The sequence below is a fragment of the Trachemys scripta genome, chromosome 17 (genome assembly GCF_013100865.1).
Source record: "Trachemys scripta elegans isolate TJP31775 chromosome 17, CAS_Tse_1.0, whole genome shotgun sequence".
In the NCBI taxonomy this organism is placed as follows: domain Eukaryota; kingdom Metazoa; phylum Chordata; order Testudines; family Emydidae; genus Trachemys; species Trachemys scripta.
Genome location: NC_048314.1, coordinates 13,367,436 through 13,386,646, shown reverse-complemented (window position 1 = coordinate 13,386,646; position 19,211 = coordinate 13,367,436). Strand labels below are relative to the sequence as shown.

The 19,211-nt window shown below is 49.1% G+C and overlaps 1 protein-coding gene across 20 annotated transcripts in view; it reads left to right on the top strand.

Annotated features, from left to right (window-relative positions):
• Window positions 1–19,211, top strand: part of DNM1 (dynamin 1) — a 130,335-nt gene that overhangs the window by 66,337 nt on the left and 44,787 nt on the right. For 18 of the 20 annotated variants that reach the window (XR_004643319.1, XR_004643317.1, XR_004643318.1 and 15 more), the window contains one exon: window positions 797–910. Coding sequence is in view for 16 of the 20 variants with exons in the window: in XM_034751960.1 (XP_034607851.1) it covers window positions 797–910 (114 nt within the window). In the remaining 4 variants the exon portion in view is untranslated. Of the gene's footprint in view, window positions 1–796; window positions 911–2,119; window positions 2,198–19,211 lie in introns of all 20 variants that reach the window. The other 2 variants (XM_034751967.1, XM_034751966.1) reach the window with 1 other exon arrangement.

Here is a 19,211-nt window from a genome sequence, read left to right as displayed (position 1 = left end):
ATACTCTTTCTACTAACTCATATGTATAGGAATAGACAAACATTGATTTAAAGTTACAAAGTCCACTAATCAATAATCTCCTAGCTCATTTACAGAATGTAACTATGGGACTTTCTATTTATCTATCTATTTATCTATCTATCTATTAAAGCTAATGTACATATGTATAGTAACAGTCACACATGCCATTTATCTCACACAGTTAAGTTCAGGGTGTGAATTCCAGATGCATCATTATTCCCAGATGTTCAGTATCGCCTTGCGTTAAGAAATTAAATAATTTGTTTTTCATTTACCTCTCTCTACTTTTCTTCTTGAATTGCCTCCCCTCGAGCTCTGTGAAGCAGTCCCCTCCAACCCCAAGTGCTGGGAGAGCTCCCTGTCTCTGCCAGGGTGTGCTTCCTCCTTTGCTCTTTCTAGGCATGGTCTTTTCTGGGTGTGATTGTTGCTGTGATTTGGTTTCTGTGGGTTGGGCCAGTGTCTGAGATTCTCTCTGCAGTTCTCTCTTCCCCTTGAGTGCTTGGCAGATGGTGTAACCCCCAACAGAGCCAGGTTCTCTCCTGCCTCCCTTCCATTCCCTGCCTAACCCTTCTCCTGTTTGGAGACAGGTGCCGGCTTGATCACCTCGGCGCTCCAAATTAGTGAGGGGCTTTTTGGCAGGAACAGAGAGCACGGTGGTCCTGGTCATTGTTGTGCTGGTCTGCGTGTGTAGGGACACACTCTGCTCTCTCCCCAACCATTAGGAGGACTAGGTTTTCAGTGCCATGTTTAACGCTGACAATTTCCATCCCCACAGGTGATCCGAAAAGGCTGGCTCACCATCAATAACATTGGGATCATGAAGGGCGGCGCCAAGGAATACTGGTTTGTCCTGACAGCTGAGAACCTCTCGTGGTATAAGGATGATGAGGTGAGTGGCCCAGCCTCAGGGCTGGTTGGAGTATGGCTTTGCTACCTAGTTCTCTGTGGTGCTGAGAACCCTCCACTCCCATTGACTTTCAGTGGCTATTTTGTATAAGGCCCTTAGTTCCCTACAGTGGCTGGGTATTATAAATACACTTTCTGTGTATTAATTATCTGCTTCTATAAAACAGCCCATACCCCTGGGACCTGGAGTGATCCCACAAACCAGTATTCAACCTCTCCCAGGAAGGGATGCCAGGAGATCGGGAGCTATAATCAGGATGCCATATACTCTGTTTGTGGGGTATAGAACTGTGTGTTCCCCTAGGGGCGTGCCCAAATGGAGCCCTGCACATTAGTCACACCCTGTATATGTTAGCGTTCAAACAGCTGCTGCCAGCCCCTCCATCAACCCATGAATCTATTGCCTTGTTTCTTGTATTTAACTCTTAGCGGGGCCTTGATATTGCTTCAACTGGAATGAGGATATTTCCTTTTAACTGTGAAGGTCATGGAATTAATTTGGATGCAGCAACCCTGCACTGATGAGAAAATCCAGTTGGAAATGACTGTGCTTGGAGCTCCGGAGTCAGTAAAAAGTGGGCAGGGCACTTTTCTGTCTTATTCTGGCAGGCCGTCTCACAGGAGGGAGGGGATGGGTTAGCACTCTAATACTCAGGGCTTTGTGGTACTCTCAGCAGTAGCTATAGTGACTATTTAAATTGTGGCTAAGCTTGACTCTAGTCTTGTGTGGTCATTCAAGATAGGTGTGACCTAGTTGTCTGAGCACAGGACTCAGAGCCAGGAGCTATGGAATTAAAATCCCAGCTCAAACACTGACTCCCTCTGTAACCTTGGGTAAGTCACTTTACTTCTCTGTCTGTTTCCTCATGTGCAGAATGGGAATATTAGTACTCATCTACTTCATCTGGGTATTGGGCAGATCAATTAATTCATGTTCATAAAGTGCTTTGAATGTGAAAGTGCTGAGTACTGTTATTAACAAACCATAATAGTACATGCAGAAAATAAATGAGAAAGTAGCATGGATCTGCTCTGTAGACCCACCTTAAAAATAAATATTCCTGAAAGTTGGGAATCATGGCTTCCCAGTGCTTCCTCTTCCACTCAAGCAGGGAGCAAGATACCAGCTGCCAGAATCATGTCCAAATTGAAGTTATTGTTGTTTATTTATTTATTTGTCTACTATCAACAGTGTGCCAGTCATAAAGGAAGACAAAATCTCTGGCCCCTGGGCCTAAATCTCTGAATAGTGGGAATGAACAGCAAGAAGGTAATCAGAATGACATGAATTTAAACTCAAATACCACTCAACGTGCCAGGGATAGAAATACTTTGGGGGATGGCTACAAATGGATTCAGATTCAGTCAGCTTTTCCAAGCAATGGTTCCAAACTACTGGTCAGGAAGAGAAGGGGCCTTGCACCTTGTGTCGTGGTTTATACCTGTGCAACATACCTGTAAACTGCTACCAGACCAGAATTCTCCACTCATTTACATCTGTGGGCACATTTAACACCCACTTTGCACAGTTGGAAATGATGACACAAGGTGCCACACAGTAGAGAATCAGGCCTGAAATGTCATTCCCTGACCAGGAGCTGATTAGTCTGGGGTATGTCTACACTACAGTGGCACAGCTATGGCACTGTAGCTGTGCAGCTGGGGTGCTGAAATGTAAATGATTTCTGCATCAACAGAAGGGGTTTTTCTGTTGATGTAGTTAATCCACCTCTGTGAGAGGTGGTAGCTAAGACCTCAGAAGAATCCTCTGTCAACCTAACTGTGTCTACAGTGGGGGCTAGGTCAACCTAACTATATTGCACAGGGTGTGAAATTTTTCACAGCCCTGAGCAAAAAATAGCTAGATCAGTCTATTTTTTTAGGTGTAGATCAGGTCTAAGTTCAGCTGGGGCATGCATCAGTCCCGTAATCAGCAAGGAACTGGAATTGATTGTGCAAAGGAAATCAGCCAGTCCTTTTTCAAGCCCCATGAACTCTCAGACAGAGCTGCCTGGTGTGGCAAGGCTGCCTCATGGTTATGTGTGCAGATCAGGCAGTTATAACTTAAGGCTTGAGCGTTGTTTTAAATTAAAAACAGCTTCTGCATCTGGATTTCAGCGATGACCGCGTAGCCCCCACCCACCACCCCTCTGCCCCAGCAGGGAGCGGGCGGGCTGTGGTTGTAGCACATAATCTATGTTAATAGACTCCAGCTGCATGGGAGGGGGACGGGGCGCCCCTTTTATCCTATGAGGAGGGTAACCCTGGGGGTGAATAACAGCTGGAGGTCTGCACCGCTTCCCTTCTGCACGGTGAGAGGCAGAGCAGCCTAATTAAAACAGCTCCCTGCCAGCCAGCGTCCCTTAAATAAACACAGGGTGACCCAGTGCTGACGAGGCAGGAGCAGCACAGGAGAAAGGAGCCTTTGTTCTAACTGGAGAAGGGGTGGAGGGAAAGGGGGAGCTTGTTTTTATTTCTGATTTTTCCCCACTCCTGCCCCCTCTCACCAGTTCAGCTCCTTGATCTCTGGCCTCTGGGGAAGGAAAGGGAAGTAACTTCCACTTGGATTCCATGGCCAGGCTCAGCTTACAGAGTCAGTACATTACAGAGGCAGCTTGGAGAGCCCTTGGCTTTGGAGTTCCCATCCTAACCCTCTACCCTACCCTATAGGGCTGACTCTGTCCTCCAGGGCTCTGCTACCCCACGTGGGGACAGGGCTGTCTCCATCACCCACGGCCCCTCTGCCCCTCATTGAGAGGAGCTTCTCAGACGCATCACTCCCAAACCAGGCTGGTATCTCCACACATGGCTGTCTCCATATGTCTCAGTCCCAGATCCCCTCTCTTCCCCAGAAAGGGCTATCTGCCTCCCTGTCCCCCTGATCTGAAGGGAGGAATGGTGTCTTTTAAGGCCCCATTTTAAGTCACTCTGAGTGCAGCCTGAGAGTCCCGATTCATTTAGGTTTTGGACAGACGACAACCCTGACTTCTCATGCGCCTGTTGGCTCCACGGCGCTGTAGCAAACAGCCAAAGGAAATGAGAGTGTTCAATCCAGGGAAGAAAACCCTTGTGTTGGTGGAAGAGCCGGTTGCAGAATTTGGGGCATCTGGTGGGAGAACTAGGGGTGGACTGGGGGTGGCAGGATGACGTTGGGCTAGGCTGGCACCTCTCAAAAATTGATGCGGGTGGAATGGAGCTCAGCGCTTCCCTCCCCTGCCCTGTTACGGCAGGACTGGGCATCAAATCTGAGTAGAGACATCTGGGTCCCATTAGTGAAATACCAGCCTTTCCACAATGCTAGTTTGTTTTCTCTTCCCCCCCTCAAAAAAGAATTGGAACTTAAAAGTGTCTTAAAGGTTCCAGCATCAAGTGTGAGTGAGGACAGGGCTCCCACTGCTCCGGAGAGGCTGTTGGAGCATGCTGGGGGAAGGGAAGGTGGCGGAAAGCTGGCTCCTTGTTCTGCCCTGCTGCCAAGAGCCCTTTCTTTGGGTTCTCTCTCCAGTCTCCTTTGTGTGAGTCAAATCCCTGACCCAAAGAGCACTGCAGTATAGATCTGCTGCAGAAAGGGGAGTCATCCTGGATTTGGGAATCCCACACAGGGAGTCAGCACCTCCTGGATGCTGCTGGCTTCTGCCTATAGGACATTTGTGGGAGAGCAAGATGGTGGATTGGCAACTATATGGATCCAGTGACCATTCTCTAAGACAGAGAGTGATCTCGCTAGCCAGGGAGAGCACTGCACCCCCGAGACTGGAGTGGCAGCCATCGCACTGTAGCTGGTTGGTATTAGATACTCAGTTACCATGGTGATGAGCATGGTATGAGAACCTGAGCAGAAAAAGGTGTTGTTCCACCTAATCCCCTCCAGAGATCTACAGCACACAATCCAGCTACACAGGTAGGATCCAGGCTTTTCCTCTAGTTCTCTAGGTGGCAGGGGGCATTAAGCCCTGAGCCTAAGCCATAACGAACAATATGTTACATGGTTCTTATTAGCAAGGCCTCCATCCCACTGAAATGGGCCCATGGGCCCTTCATTTGGTACATGTAAGACTGAATTTAAACTGGGATGCATATGACTACGTACATGTGTCATTGTGTGTACGTGAGTGGTTGCACACATCGGTGAATACAGTCTACTTCTAGTACATGTGGGAATTTGGGTGTGAATATACTGTATAGCCAAGACCTTCTGTCCTTATTTATGCAAAAGTCTCACTAAGGTTAGGCTGAATAAGGGCTAAGGAGGGCAGGACTTAGCTCATACCTGTGTGAGGGCATCAGTGTATTTCCATAGCTAAATGTGTGTGTCCGTCCTGCTTGAAATGCATGGTGGAACCTGCTCGCAGGATCCTTGTATAGAGTGAAATTCCTTTATGCGGAAGTAGAATGAGAGGAATAGCAAATTGTTTCACTGCAGCAAAAGTGCAACTTGTAATTCCAGTACTGCTGTTCTGTATAGACACCAAGGCCAGGTCCACGCTACAATCTTACGTCGGCATAAGTACATCACTCAGGGGTGTGAAAAATCCACACTCCGAGCGATGTAGTTACACTGACCTAACCCCCAGTGTAGACAGTGCTATGTCAGTGGGAGAGCTTCTCCCATCAACACAGCTACCGCCTCTCGCAGAGGCTAGTAGTATCTTCACTAAAGCATCTTCACATCTGCACCGCTGCAGCTTTTAAAGTGTGGACCTGCCCCAAGAAGGTTCCACTCCATATTGCGAGGTGTGGGTGTGTCTCTGTGTGTTGTTGAATGTATACATGTGGGTGTTTGTATTGTGTGTGAGTGTGAATGCACACAGATATGTGTGTGAGACTGATACATGGGTGTGTATGTTTGTGAATGGTATGTACATGTATGAATATCTGAGTATGTTAATTGTGTGTGCAGGTGTGCATATGTGTGTCTGAATTTGTGTGTACGTGTGACTGGTGTGGGTTATGTGTCCATATGAATGGCCTGGACCTGTGTGGGTGTGTATGCCCGGGACTGGGTGTGGATGACATGGCAGTTATGTGATCATGTATGAATGTTGTGTTTGAGTGAGAATTGGATGTGTGAATAATAGGAGGTGATGTGCTTGTTGGAATGGGTATGTTTGGTGTGTGTGTGTCTAGTAGTTGGATATGTGCATGTGTTAAGTATCTGTGCACATGAATGGTGTGTGTGAGCAAGAGAAATGGTGTGTAGATGTTTGCATGTCTATAGATCCAGGCAAATGATGGGGAATCTTTTACATTCTTCATATACCATTTTGAGTCTGCTGGGTCAGAGTTGTGCTGGCTTCGTACGTCCCCTTCTCTTCCATCACTGGAGAATGCAGGCAGATTCTCCTGGCTGGGAGAAGCCGTGACCTTATTCACACACTTGTAGGTGTCCATTTACACATCAGACCTTGGCTTCTTCCCAATTCTAGCTAGAGACTTCAATGCTAGGATTACATTACATCTCCCTCTGAAACCCCCATTTTCAGAAACACGGAGCAGATCACTTTTCCTACAGCAAGCTGACGCTCTTGTGTATTAAGCCCCAGATCAGCCACATCATGAAGCCCTCTCTGTTGTCTTTGCAGTGGCTCAAGCCCTGCCAGCCATCAGGATGGAGCTGTAATGTGGGGGTGGCTTTGAGCAGTCCAGCTGCAAGCTGGATTTTGTCACCCATTTTTCTGCTTTGAGACCGCAGAGCAAGGTATGCTCTGAGATTCAGTCCTTCCCAGTTATCATAACAGCCTCGGGATCTCTCTCTACCACCCGTACTCTTTCCCTCCCTCTCTGCCCCTACTCTTTTGCTCTTTCATTCATTCACTTTCATGCTCTCTCTCTCCCATTCATAGTCTCTTTTCCTTTTTCTCACACTCGCCCTCCTCCTTCTTTCTCACTCTCTCTTTGTTCTTTCTCACTCACTCCTTCTCTTTAGTAGTTTTGCACACACACACACATTACCTGTCCCTCCCAATCCACATCTAAAGAAAGGACCACAACCAACTTTAAAGGAAAAGTGATTCCCAGAATCTCCAAACCTGAAATCTTTTTTTTTTTTAAATAAAATAATCAAAGTTTGTTACACCATAAAATTCCCCAACTGGCCTCTTCCCGCTGTTTAATTTCGCCTCCTCCTCATAAAGGGACTTCTAGCAAGGCACTGTGCAGCCGTAACTCTCCCAGGGGCTAGCCCCTTTCCCTGTGATTTGGACACTTCTAGCAAAGGTCTGCACAAGAAACACAAGGCATCCTGAGTGGCTCTCACTGGAACAAGCATGTGAAGCCAACAGAAACAGCTGCAAAGAGAGGGTGAGGAGAGTCACGGAGGAAATGACAGACAGACAGGGAGTGGGAGTGGGATGGCAAATAGTGACAGATAAAGGTGAGCATCAGGTGAGGATCCAAGCGGCTGTTTCGCAGCAGACTGGGGGAGGTAGGTGAATTTAGCATGCGTTGCTCACACCCCAGCATTTCCCGCTGCCATGCAGGCGTTTCCATCCCTGTGCGGCACCGGCAGCGTGTGTGGTGTATCCCAGCACAGCCTAACCAATGTGCAGACTACTGTACAATCTCGTAGTCCTGAACAGGTAGTCTGAACACTGGGCAGACGGAGTGGAGCCTCTGTGTCCAGCTCTCCAGCTAGCAGCAGCACGTTAGTCCTTCCCCCTTTCTGCCTCTGGGCTGGTGTTTTGGGGACAGAGAGAGGGTGAGGGAAAGTCCAAGTCCCGCTTGAAGAAGTTTCCTCCATTGGCAGCTGGGAAGAAGGGGGGATTGCTCCCTGCCTGCACCACGCACTGAGCGAACCTTCAAACCCCTTTCTCTTCCGACGTTGGCATCAAAAGGCTGATGCCCCATTCCCCCGGGCAAGTCGTACCTTTAAAAAATAAAAATAAATTACTGCTGTTCGAACCCAGGAGAAAATGTTTCTAAGTCTTGGCCGTTGCCCAGATGTGCAGACTTCGTTGCTTTATTCAACCCCCCACATCTGGCGCAGCAGTTGGTGGCAGCGGGTGGGAGGACGCTCAGGCCCGATGCATCCTGATCTCCTTCCGCCCAGCTCTCAGTCCCGTAGAACGTCGCTCTACCCAGGGTCCGGAGCAAAGAGCAAAGAAGACCAGCTTTCGCTTCCAAGCCCATAACAAGGGTCCTTTGACCCGCGTTGGCCAGTTGCCTTTGCAGCTAGCCTCCGGCTACCATGGGAGCGATCCGAGTTTCCTCCTTTCCTCCCCCCATCGCGTCTGGCACTCACTGTGCCTCCCTCCCTCCCTCTTTCTGGTCTTTGCTCCCTCCCTTCTCTTGCTTCCCTTCTGTCTTTCTGCCTCAATTGACGTGGCAGTGCAATGCTAACTAGACTCGAGGGAGGAGCTTGTTGGCTGCTGGGGAGGTCAGAGGTTGACAGGAAGTGAGCCATCTGACGGATAAGGTTGCGCGGAGGAAAGGAAGGTTCCATACCTTGGATGGAAACTTGAGGAATGCCGCTTTCTCTCTGATGTTCAGCTCCTGTGTAGCGATTCCAGATGTTCCCCGAGCCATGTGGTTCACTTCCTCTCTTGTGCTGCAGGGATAAAGAGTGCTTTAGGTGCAATATGCAACCCACCAGCACACACAAGGGAGGGGGAGCCAGAGGAGAGAGTTTAAATCTATGGCTAAAAATGTGAACACCCAGTACTCCTGCTTTGTCCCTAATAGGTTAAACACGTGATGAGGAGCATTTAAGGGTTGGGGGGAAATCTATTAGTTTATTTCCCCATTTAAATCTCATAATACAGGAAGGAGGTGTCAACACTGAGCAAAGAAAAGGCCCTATGCTGGGTATTGTTATACACTGTTACTGAACAAATTGACTGGGAACGGGGTTTAACTGGGATAATGGGGAGGTAGATGGGGCAAATAATTTATAGGAAGTCTGGGGGAATCCTCCACTGTAAATATTTTTGAAATTACTGAATTCCTGGTACAATTTGGTTTATTACAGAAGTGAAGACTTTACTGTTCCAAAATAATTGGATGAGGCCCAAAAAAATCATTTGTTTTTGTCAGGGATGATTTGACCCCATCTAGGTTGGGGCTGACTGCCTGAGACAAGGAGAGCACCACCACCCTCCTGTCAGTTTGGTGGTGGGATTTTAACAATGGTCTCAAGCCTCCTCCAGCACACCACTGGCACCAGAGAAAAGCAAAGTACATTAGCATTAATAGTAGCATTTGGTTCAGTTGGTATTTTTTTAATTTCACAAGGGCCATAAATCAGAGTACATACACTTGGACTCTCTGTGCACAAAGTTTTACTTGTCATAATAGCTTCAGCTTATCTTGGGTTGTCCTCCTGGTTAATTATGGTGAGGTCTGATAGTTCTGTCAATTATCTCCTAGCACTCCAAGAGCCAAATTCCTCCTGTGGATGCGTGTGTGGGCTTCCCCATCAGCTTCAGCTTCATGTGTATCCAGTATATAAAACACCAACCCTTTCTGCACAGAGAGACCGACTGGGCAGAGGAAATGCCTGCGAACAAACCAGGAGCCCTCATTCCAATCCAGCTATGCTATATTTTTACCTGGCTGTTTAAAATGTATTTGGGGATGAAGGCCCAGAGGAGAACAATGTACATTCAGTTAACAATGCAAACCACGACCGTCTAAAATACACTGGCCCCAATACAGAGCCAGAGTAACAGGCTATTTAGGGTGCCTCTTCTCAGGCCACAGAGCTACACTAGTCTCAGTCCTTCCCCCAAACACTATGCTTTGCCCTCCATGACTAGGGATTAATGGCTAGGGGATCCATGTGCCCACGCTGCCCCCTGTTGTCAGTAGCTACCGGTGTGATGCTCTGCTCTTGTTCGATGATATAACAGTCGGCTGCGTGCGTGTTCCCTCTGTGTGCTGCCCAGTTCTGCGCAGATAGCTGACATAGCAGACCCCGAGAGAACCCCCAATGACCACAGACTCTAGTAAGGTACGAAGGAACCCAAGCCAGGTTTATTGTCAAACGAAGCACAATAATAGTTTCCCGTAGACTCTACAAGACATACTACAAATTTGTGCCCCTGGCAATGGACCGGCTCAGTCAGTGGTGGGACTTTCTACTGCCCCCTAGGCCAGACAAAGATGCGCACTCCGGGACCTACTTTTATACAGTTACAGGACAGATTTCTCATCCCTACTGACATATTGAAGTACAGCCCCATGGCTCATTAGGGTGCTGTCTCCTCCTTTGATCATGTTGTTTCAGACAAACAGATCTATCCATCATGCTGTCCTGTCTTTAAGATGCACCTGCCTGTTCCTTGTTATGTCTGTGGAGTGTCCGTGTATCGGGATGTCCAGGTGCCATCTTGGCACAAGTTCCTCTTGTTAGCACTTACATGTGAATGCACCTGCTTCTAACAACCCTCTTCTCGCCAACTTCTGTGAGTGAGACCTGCCTCTGGCTCACCATCCAGCTTTTGCTTAGCAATGCCTGGAAGTACTGTGGTTCAGGCTTCAGGCCTCAGACTGGGCCTCTGACACAAGAGCTTATGTTTCAGGGCCTCATCTTACTACACCCGCAAGTCTCTTTTCTGTGGCAGTGCCTCCCCCCAACCCTTATGGAGCTGTGCTTTACTGTGTACATGGGGTGTAGGCCTCCTACATAGATTCTCCTTATCCTCCCCCTGTGCAAGTGGACCACACTGGTTCTGCTGCATTCAGGGTCCTCCAGGCAAGCACTGTGATTATCGTTAGGAATGATGGTCCTTTAAAAGGTGTGAGACTAACCAGGCCTGATTAGACCCAGTCACCCCAATACCCCTTTTCTCCCTATATTTGCACTTTAGTGTCCTGCTTCCTGCAACCCACCATGTTACCGCCTCCCCCTTGCCTGCTGCAGCATAATTCCTTGGCTCTGCATGTGTTTCATGGGATAGATATTCTGCTGCTGAGACGGCAGCCTCTCCTCCGCTATGATCCTCTGTCTGCCTTGCCGCAAAATGAGATGTTTGATGAGCAACACAGGCCTTTTGGGATCAAGCCAAGATCTTTGAACCATGCTCAACAAAGCCACCTCCCCCATCCCAGGGTGTACTGGCACCTAGTCCTCCCTCTCTGATTTTTGCCTGCGTCTGTCAGACTGGAAGGAGAGCCCTTCCCTCCGCCCCCCCACTTTTGGCTGCATTGCTCTTGGGATGTCTCAGCCACCACACACTCCCTGATTGCTAACATATGGGCAGAGGGCTCAGCCAAAGCTTTAAACGGCTCAGCCCTCGGCAGCTCGTTACACTCTTTCCTGTCTCTACAATCAGGAAATGAAGTCAGAGTATTGATATAAAACAGGCTGGGGTGAAAACCGAGAAGATGGAAAGAGTGGAGCTAGGACTTTGGAGAGAATGGGGTGTCGGTGTGGTGAGATGGCGGGTCAGAGCAGCACTGGCTGAATGTGTGTGTGTGCATCATGCTGCAATCCAGAGCCTGGGGATTTACCTCCTGGCACTAGTGCTCTAGCTCTTGTATGGTTCTCATTACCCTCAAAGCTGAAAAATCCTACACTAGTGAGCAGCAATTTGGGTCTAATTGCTCCTCGAGGATGTTGGTTTGAATATTGCTCCAGGGCATAGATGCAGTGCCCCCAGAACCTGGGAACCTGGCACTAGCATTCTATATGATGGAATTCACTGTCTTCTGAGTTTAAGAGAGCGAAGCCTGGTGCTAATGTATTGGCTCCTACTGCACTTAGAGACTGGGAGTCAGGGCCGGCTCTAGGATTTTTGCCGCCCCAACCAAAAACAATTTTGGCCGCCCCCCTCCCTCCCCCCGTTTTTTTCTTACCCCGGCCCCGCCTCAACTCCGCCCCTTCCCCAAATCCCCAGCCCTGCCTCCTCCCCCCAGGCTCTCAAGCCTAGGAGGGAGGGAAGGGGAGAAGCGGCGCACGCACCACAGCCACTCGGAGTCTCCCCCTCCCTCCCAGGATCTCAAACCTGGGAGGGAGGGTGAGCAGCGGCACGCGAATCAGCTGTTTTGCGCGCCGCGGCCACTCGGGATCTCCCCCTCCCTTCCAGGTTTGAGAGCCTGGGAGGGAGGGGGAGCAGCGGTGCGCGAATCAGCTGTTTTGCACGCTGCGGCCGCTCGGGATCTTGCCCTCCCTCCCAGGTTTGAGAGCCTGGGAGGGAGGGCGAGCAGCGGTGCGCGAGCGGCAGCAGTGGAGGTGAGCTAGGGCGGCCGGGGCACATTTTTAGGAGCGGCAGGGGTGGCATTCTGGCGCCGGCCATGCCGCCCCTAAAAATGTGCCGCCCCAAGCACCAGCTTGTTTGCTGGTGCCTAGAGCCGGCCCTGCTGGGAGTATAAATCCTTGCATGTGTGTATGACTCCTAGGGCACATTAGAGTCAAGGGTCCAAAATCTGACCTCAGTTTCACTGGTGTAAATCTGGAGAAAGTGCTAAATCCTGATCACATGAATGTCAACGACAAATTCCCTTTAGCTGTAGTGGGTCAAGGTTTTGGTCCTAACACCATTGAATACACTCTAGATTTACCTTGGTGTAATGGAGATCAAACTGTTGAGTGCAAATCCTGGCACTAGTGCAATGGTGTGGGAAGTGACAGCATGAAGAGGCTAGAAGATTACAGAAGCAATACCTATGTGATGAAGGGGAAGAACTCTAAGGCCTTGATGGAAACAAAATGGGTACAGGGTGAAGACACACATACACCATCATCTACAGGGGTGAAAGTAACTTAAAGGACTTACTGGTACTCTGGAGTCCTTAGGAAGGGGCGGGGCCTCAATCGGAAGAGGCGTGGCCTCTATCAGAAGAGGCAGGGCCTTTAAATCCCTGGGGCGCTTTAAATCAGGATTTAAAGGGCTCGGGGCTGGGGCTGTGGTAGCAGTAGCTGGGAGCCCTGGGCCCTTTAAATCACCCCCAGAGCTACCAGCTGCAGAGGCCCTTTAAATCACCCCCAGAGCTACCAGCTGCAGAGGTGCCTGGGAGCCCCGAGGGTGATTTAAAGGGCCCGGGGCTCCAGCTGCTGCTACCACCCCAGGCCCTTTAAATCATCCATGGAGCCCTGCTGCCGGAGCCCTGGGGTAGCGGCGGCGGTGCTTTGGTGGCTATTTTAAGGACTGGGGCGGTAGCGGCTGCTGCAGCCCCGGACCCTTTAAATTGCTGCCGGAGCCCCGCTGCCGCTGCCCCAGGGCTCCGGCAGGCTCCGGCGCTAGTGGCTACCGGAGCCCCAGACCCTTTAAATCATCCCCGGAGCCCTGGGACTTCGTGAGATAGCTGACTAAGACCTATAGGGCCATTATAATGGTCAGATCATCTTCTTTGGGCTTTGATTCCATCTGCCTATGAAATGTGTCAGCAGCATCACTATCTACAGTTGCTTCTCTGCCCTTGTGTTTTCCAGTTAGATTTTGGGATCTCTGCTAGCAGCCTGCCTGCCTTTTCTATTCCCTTTTCCTCTGTGAGGGATCACATTTCTCCATGTTTCCAGCCGAGGCGAGCATGACGTACACATCAGAACCCATACACGAGGGGAACGGTTACATACATAATACATTTCTATTGGAGTAGTCTCAGACATCTGCACTCTGCTTCGAGGTGAGGAGTTTGGTATACTGGCTCCCTCTCTTGATCACTTTTGGTATAGCAATACCTGACTAGAGCTGTACACTTACAAGTAGGGCCCTTGACCAAATTCAGCTCTCAGTTACATTGATGTAAATCCAGATAAACTCCAGTAAAAACTCCATATCTTCCCCTGAGTAAGAGAGAGGAGAGTCTGATCTTCAGTTTTTAGGGTTAAAGCCAAAAAATCCCCTGATTTCTAACCTCATCCCATCTCTGAATACAGATTTCAAAATTAAGCTTAAATCTGAAAAAATCGGGGCCTAAATTTTGGGTGCCTTGTTTTTTAGCTGCTTAACTGGAGACACTTTAAAGGATAATCAGAAAGCTCTTAGCCCTCCCACTCTGAAAATCAGCTCCCGAAAGGTGTCTCAAATTGGACATCCCAAAATTGAGGCATCCAAAATCATTCATCACTTTTGAAAATTTAGGCCTCAGTTTTTAAGGTTTTCCGCACATGTTCGGCCGCCCATTTCACCTGGGGTTTTGAGTAGTCAGAAGGACACTGGCTTGAATTTTCAATGATGGCTGTTAGTCATTTTCCGTATAAAAGGTCTTTAACTGGCCCTCAAATATCCCACACCACTCCAACAACAATGGCTCCTGGTGCCAGAGAAGAGCCACTGGAACCCCACTCTGTGTTTTGTGTAACTACTATTATTTAAAAATTAACAAGAGCCCTTCATAGTGTAGGATGAAGTAGCAGGATGGATCAAGTGTGTCAGATCTTCTAAGACAGAAGGTGGTTTTAAATTCATTAATTCTTATGAAAAACTATCAACTTTTGTGTCAAATGATTAGCTTTTCCACAGAAACTTGAAAATAAGGTTAATAATGAAAATACGACTTTTTAACCTGCAGTCATGACCACATCACTTTATCTCACTTGATTTGTTTAAACTCAGGTTTAACAAAGAATAAAACCCCCAACTCAGATGGCTGGTGGCATTTACAAGCAGATAGCAGTATGCTATAATGAGATCAGGAGTCGAGGTATCTGTGGTGAGAACAGCCACATGCCATGAATGGTAGAGAGCAGAATGGGATGGAGCCACCATGGCTGGTCACTGGGAAAGGCTCTCAGTGATGAATACACAAACTTGAGGGAGGGTGCACAGAACAGATACAGCACTGAGTGCAATATAAATGCCTAGATAGATTAGATAGGTAGACAGTTTATAGCTGTGGGCATCCTGCTCAATCACTATTTGAAGAGACGATGGAGTCAGACTGAGAGGGCCTGGGTGCTGACTGGCCCCTGGAGGGGATAGGGGAATCAGGCTGTCAAGGCGCCATTACTCATTGATTGTCTTATGGGGTAGGGGAATCAGACTGTGAGGGCTCCCTTGCTGACTAACTTCTTGAGGTGTTGTGGGGGCTAGGCAGTGTGGGTGCCATTGCTGACTGACTCCTTGAAGAGATGGGGGAACTGGGCTGTGAGAACCCTGTTGCTGTCTGACTCCTTGAGAGGATGCAATATGGGGCTTTGTGGGTCCCATTCCTGAATGACAACCTGAGGTGATGGGGAAACTGGGCTGTGAGGACCCCAGAGCAGACTGACTTGTTTATGGGATGGAGGTATTGAGGGGTAGGGGCCCAGTTAGGGTTGCCAGCCATCCTAGATTGGCCGGGAGTCTCCCGGAATCAGAATCCATCTCCCAGTAGCTATTGAAACCAATCTGGGAGATTTTAATAGGCCTCTAACTGTCCGGTTGGCAGCGCACCATGGCTAAGGCAGGCTCTCTACCTGCACTGACTCCATGTAGCTTCCGGAAGCGACCAGCATGTCCCTCTGTCTCCTAGGCGCAGGGGCGGCCAGGGGGGTCTCTTCGCGCTGCCCCTGCTTTGAGCGCCAACTCTGCAGCTCCCATTGGTCAGGAACTGCAGCCAGTGGAAGCTGCAGGGGCGGTACCTGTGGCAGGGGTAGTGGGCCAAACCTAGGAGCCAGACATGTTGGTCGCTTCTGGGAGCCACCTGAGGTAAGCGCCACTGGGCTGAAGCCTGCACCCTTCACCCCCTCCTGCACCTCAGCCCCAGCCTGGTGAAAGTGAGTGAGGGTGCGGGGATGGAGTGAGAGAGGGAGCGCCTCAGAGAAGGGCGGGGCAAGGGGCGGGGCAAGGGGCAGGGCAAGGGTGTTTGGGTTTGTGTGATTAGACAGTTGGCAACCCTAGCCCCAGTGCTGATTCACTCCTTGAGGGACAGGGGGAATAGGGCTGCGTGGGCTCCCTTGCTGACTGACTGAAGGAATAGAGGAGGTGGGCTGTGAGGGTCCCATTGTTGACTGACTTCTTGAAGGTATGGGGGAATTGGGCTGTGACTAGTGCCCAGTTCCTGACTGACTTGAGGGGCTGCAGGAATCAGGCTGTGTGGGTGACCACTTTTGTTGGATGGAAATAAGGGAAAACCACATGAAAAATAAGGGACAATGCTTTATTTTAAGGGGCATTGTAAGGAAACACCATTTCCCTTCACATATCATGTATTTTTTTTTCTCAAATGCACATTTCTACTGCCCTCAGGTATACAATGTAATTATCATAAGTATCAATTTAATGTTTAAAATGGTACTTATTTTTGATGAGTTGGACCCCTTGTGAAGCCACTTGATGCACTGAGATACCGCTGAGTCTACCTGTTCTGCCAGTGTGGGCCCTCTGTAACCTGTCTTGCTGAGCCAGGCTCTTAAAACTTCTTCTAACACACACACAGGCAGGGCCACACCCAGCTGCAGATCAGCTCTGTGAAGACTCAGCTTAGGGGACTTGCTCCAGCACTTAGATGTCCACTTCCCTTGGAGTGCAGACCCAAAGATATATTATGAAATTCTCCCCCTCCCTCAATGTGGAGAGAGGTGTGCACACTTCTTAGTCCCCCAGGTAGAAATTACAGAAACTGGATTTAATAATAAACAAAACTAATTTTATTAACTATAAAAGGCAGATTTTAAGTGGTAAAAGGGGTAACAAACAGAACAAAGCAGATTACTAAGCAAATGAAATCAAACATGCAAACTAAGCTGGTTTCACTAAAGAAATTGGTTACCAATAGTATTTCTCACCCTAGATGTTGTTGCAGGCAGTTTGCAAAGTTTTTGTGGTTCAGAGTTCCAGTTATATTCCTTTTCAGACTGGACCCCATCTCAGTCTGGACTCCCACCTTGCTTCCCTTTCTTCTTGGGCTGACAGGCCATGGAGAGGAGGAGTCCTGTTTGCCTTCCTCTCCACCCTTAAATAGGATTTACATAAGCTGGGAATCCTTTGTTTCCCAAACTTGACCCCCCCCTTCCCTTGTAGTGGAAAGTCACAAGAAGTCCCAGGTAATGTTTTAGTATCAGGTGACAAGACCACCTGACACTGTAGTATCACAGTGTCCATGAGTCAGTGGCAATATGGAGCGTCCATAGGAAGGCCAAGCTTCCACAGTCCATTGTCCTCGCTGATGGGCCATCTGCCCTGTCTAGCTTTTCCATTGTTGTACCTGAAGTGTTAGCAGTGGGCATCACCTAAAGTAACATAGTTGAAATACAGATACATAGTCAATATTCCTAACTTCAGATACAGAAATGACACAGGCATACACATTGGATAATCACATTCAGTACATCATAACCTTTCCAATGATATCTCACGAGCCATCTTGCATAAAGTATATCTCAGTTATGTCATATTCATATCATAAGCATATTTTCATAAAGAATATGGAATGACACATCACATTATTATCAGTTTTAATACATTTCAATACATCTTAAAATAAGAGATGGGTGGTCACCCTAAGGGGCAGTTCAAGGAAATAAGAGAAGGTCCCTTAAAATAAGGGATGAGTAGTCACTCTAGCCCTGTTGCTGACTGACTCCCTTGAGGGGATGGGGGAACTGGGATGTGAAGGCCCCATTGCTGTCTGACTCCTAACATGGTGGCTAAATAAGCTGTTAGGTCCCTATAGCTGGCTGACTCCTTAAGGAGATCAGGGAGTCAGTCTATAAGGGCACCATTGCTGACCAAGTCCTTGTGAGGGCATGGGAGAATTGGGCTGTGAGTCCTCAGTTGTTGACTGACTCCTTGAGAGGATGGGGAATTGGCTTGTGAATGCCCCATTGCTGACTGAATCCTTGAAGTGATGTGGGTACCGTTGTTGACTGAGTCCTTGAGGCGATGGGAGAGCTGGGCTGTGAAGGCCCTGTTGCTGAGTACCTTCTTGAGATGGAGGAATTGGGCTGTGGGGGCCCCTTATTGACTGACTCCTTGAGTAGATGGGAGAGCTGAATTGTGAAGGCTCTGTTACTGACTGACTCCTTAAGGAAATAGGGAAATTGGGCTGACAGTGCCCAGTTGATATCTGACTTAATGAGGTGAAGTGGTAGGTAGGCTGTAGTGTTGCTGTTGCTGATTGACTCTTTGAGGCAATGATGAATCTGGACTGTGAGGGCCCTCTTGCTGACTGACTCCTTGAGGGGATGGGGAGTCAGGCTGTGAAGGCCTTTCCTTTTGATGACTGTTTTATGGGATGGGAGAATCAAGTTGTGGGGCTAGGGTGTAAGAGAGCCCTTGCTGACTGACTTCTTGAATGGATGAGGAATTTGACTGAGAGTCCTTGCGGGGAGCAGGGCTGTGACAGCTGTGCTGACTGACTCATTAAGGGAAATAGGGAATTGGGATATGAATTCCCAGTTGCTGTCTGACTTTTTTTTTTTTTTTTTTTTATTGAGGTGTTGTGGTAGCTAGGCTATGGTGGTGCTGTTGCTGACTGACTCCTTGAGGGAATGGTGGAGCCAGACTGTGAGGGCCCCTTTGCTGACTGACTCCTTGAAGGAATGAGGGAGTCAGGCTGTGAAGACCCTCTTGCTGATTGATTGCTGTCGGAGATGCAGGAGCTGAGTTTTGGGGGCTAGACTGTGAGGAATCCCTTGCTGACTGACTTCTTGAGGGGATGGGGAACTGGGCTGTGAGTGAGGGCCCATTTGCTGGGTGACTGTTTTATAGGATGGGGAAATCAGGCTGTGAGGATCCTGTTACTGACTGACATCTTAGGGAAATGGGGGAATCAGGGTGTGGGGGCCTCATTGCAGACTGACTTGTTCAAGGAATGGAGGAAGTGGGATGTGAGAGTCCCATTGCTGACTGGCTTCTTGAGAGGATGGGGGAATTGGGCTATGAGGGCCCCATTACTGACTGGCTCATTGAGGGCGTGGGAGATTTTGTCTGTGAGAACTCAGTTGCTGACTGACTGGTTTATGGGATAGAGGAATCAGGTGTGGGGGTCCCTTGCCGACTGACTTCTTGGGAGCATGGAAAAGTTGTGCTGTGAGTGCCCAGTTGCTGACTGACACTTTGAGGGGTTGTGGGAATTGGGCTTTGAGTACCCTGTTGATGACCGACTCCTTGAGATGATGATAGAGCTGAACTGTTAGGGACTCCTTGCTGACTGACTTCTGAAAAGGATGGGGGAATTGGGCTATCAGGGCCCAGGAGCGCCGCCAGCTTTTCTGCCGCCCTAGGCAGCAGAAGGTCCAGCCCTGAAATGCCGCCCCCCACAGAGGCAGTGGAAGGTCCCGCCGCTGAAATACCGCTGTGGTCACCGCCTCCCAAATTGTAGCGCCCTAGGCAATCGCCTAGGTCGCCTAATGGGTTGCGCCGGCCCTGTGAGGGCCCCATTGCTGAATAACTGCTAGAAGGGATAGGGCAGTCAAGTTGTGG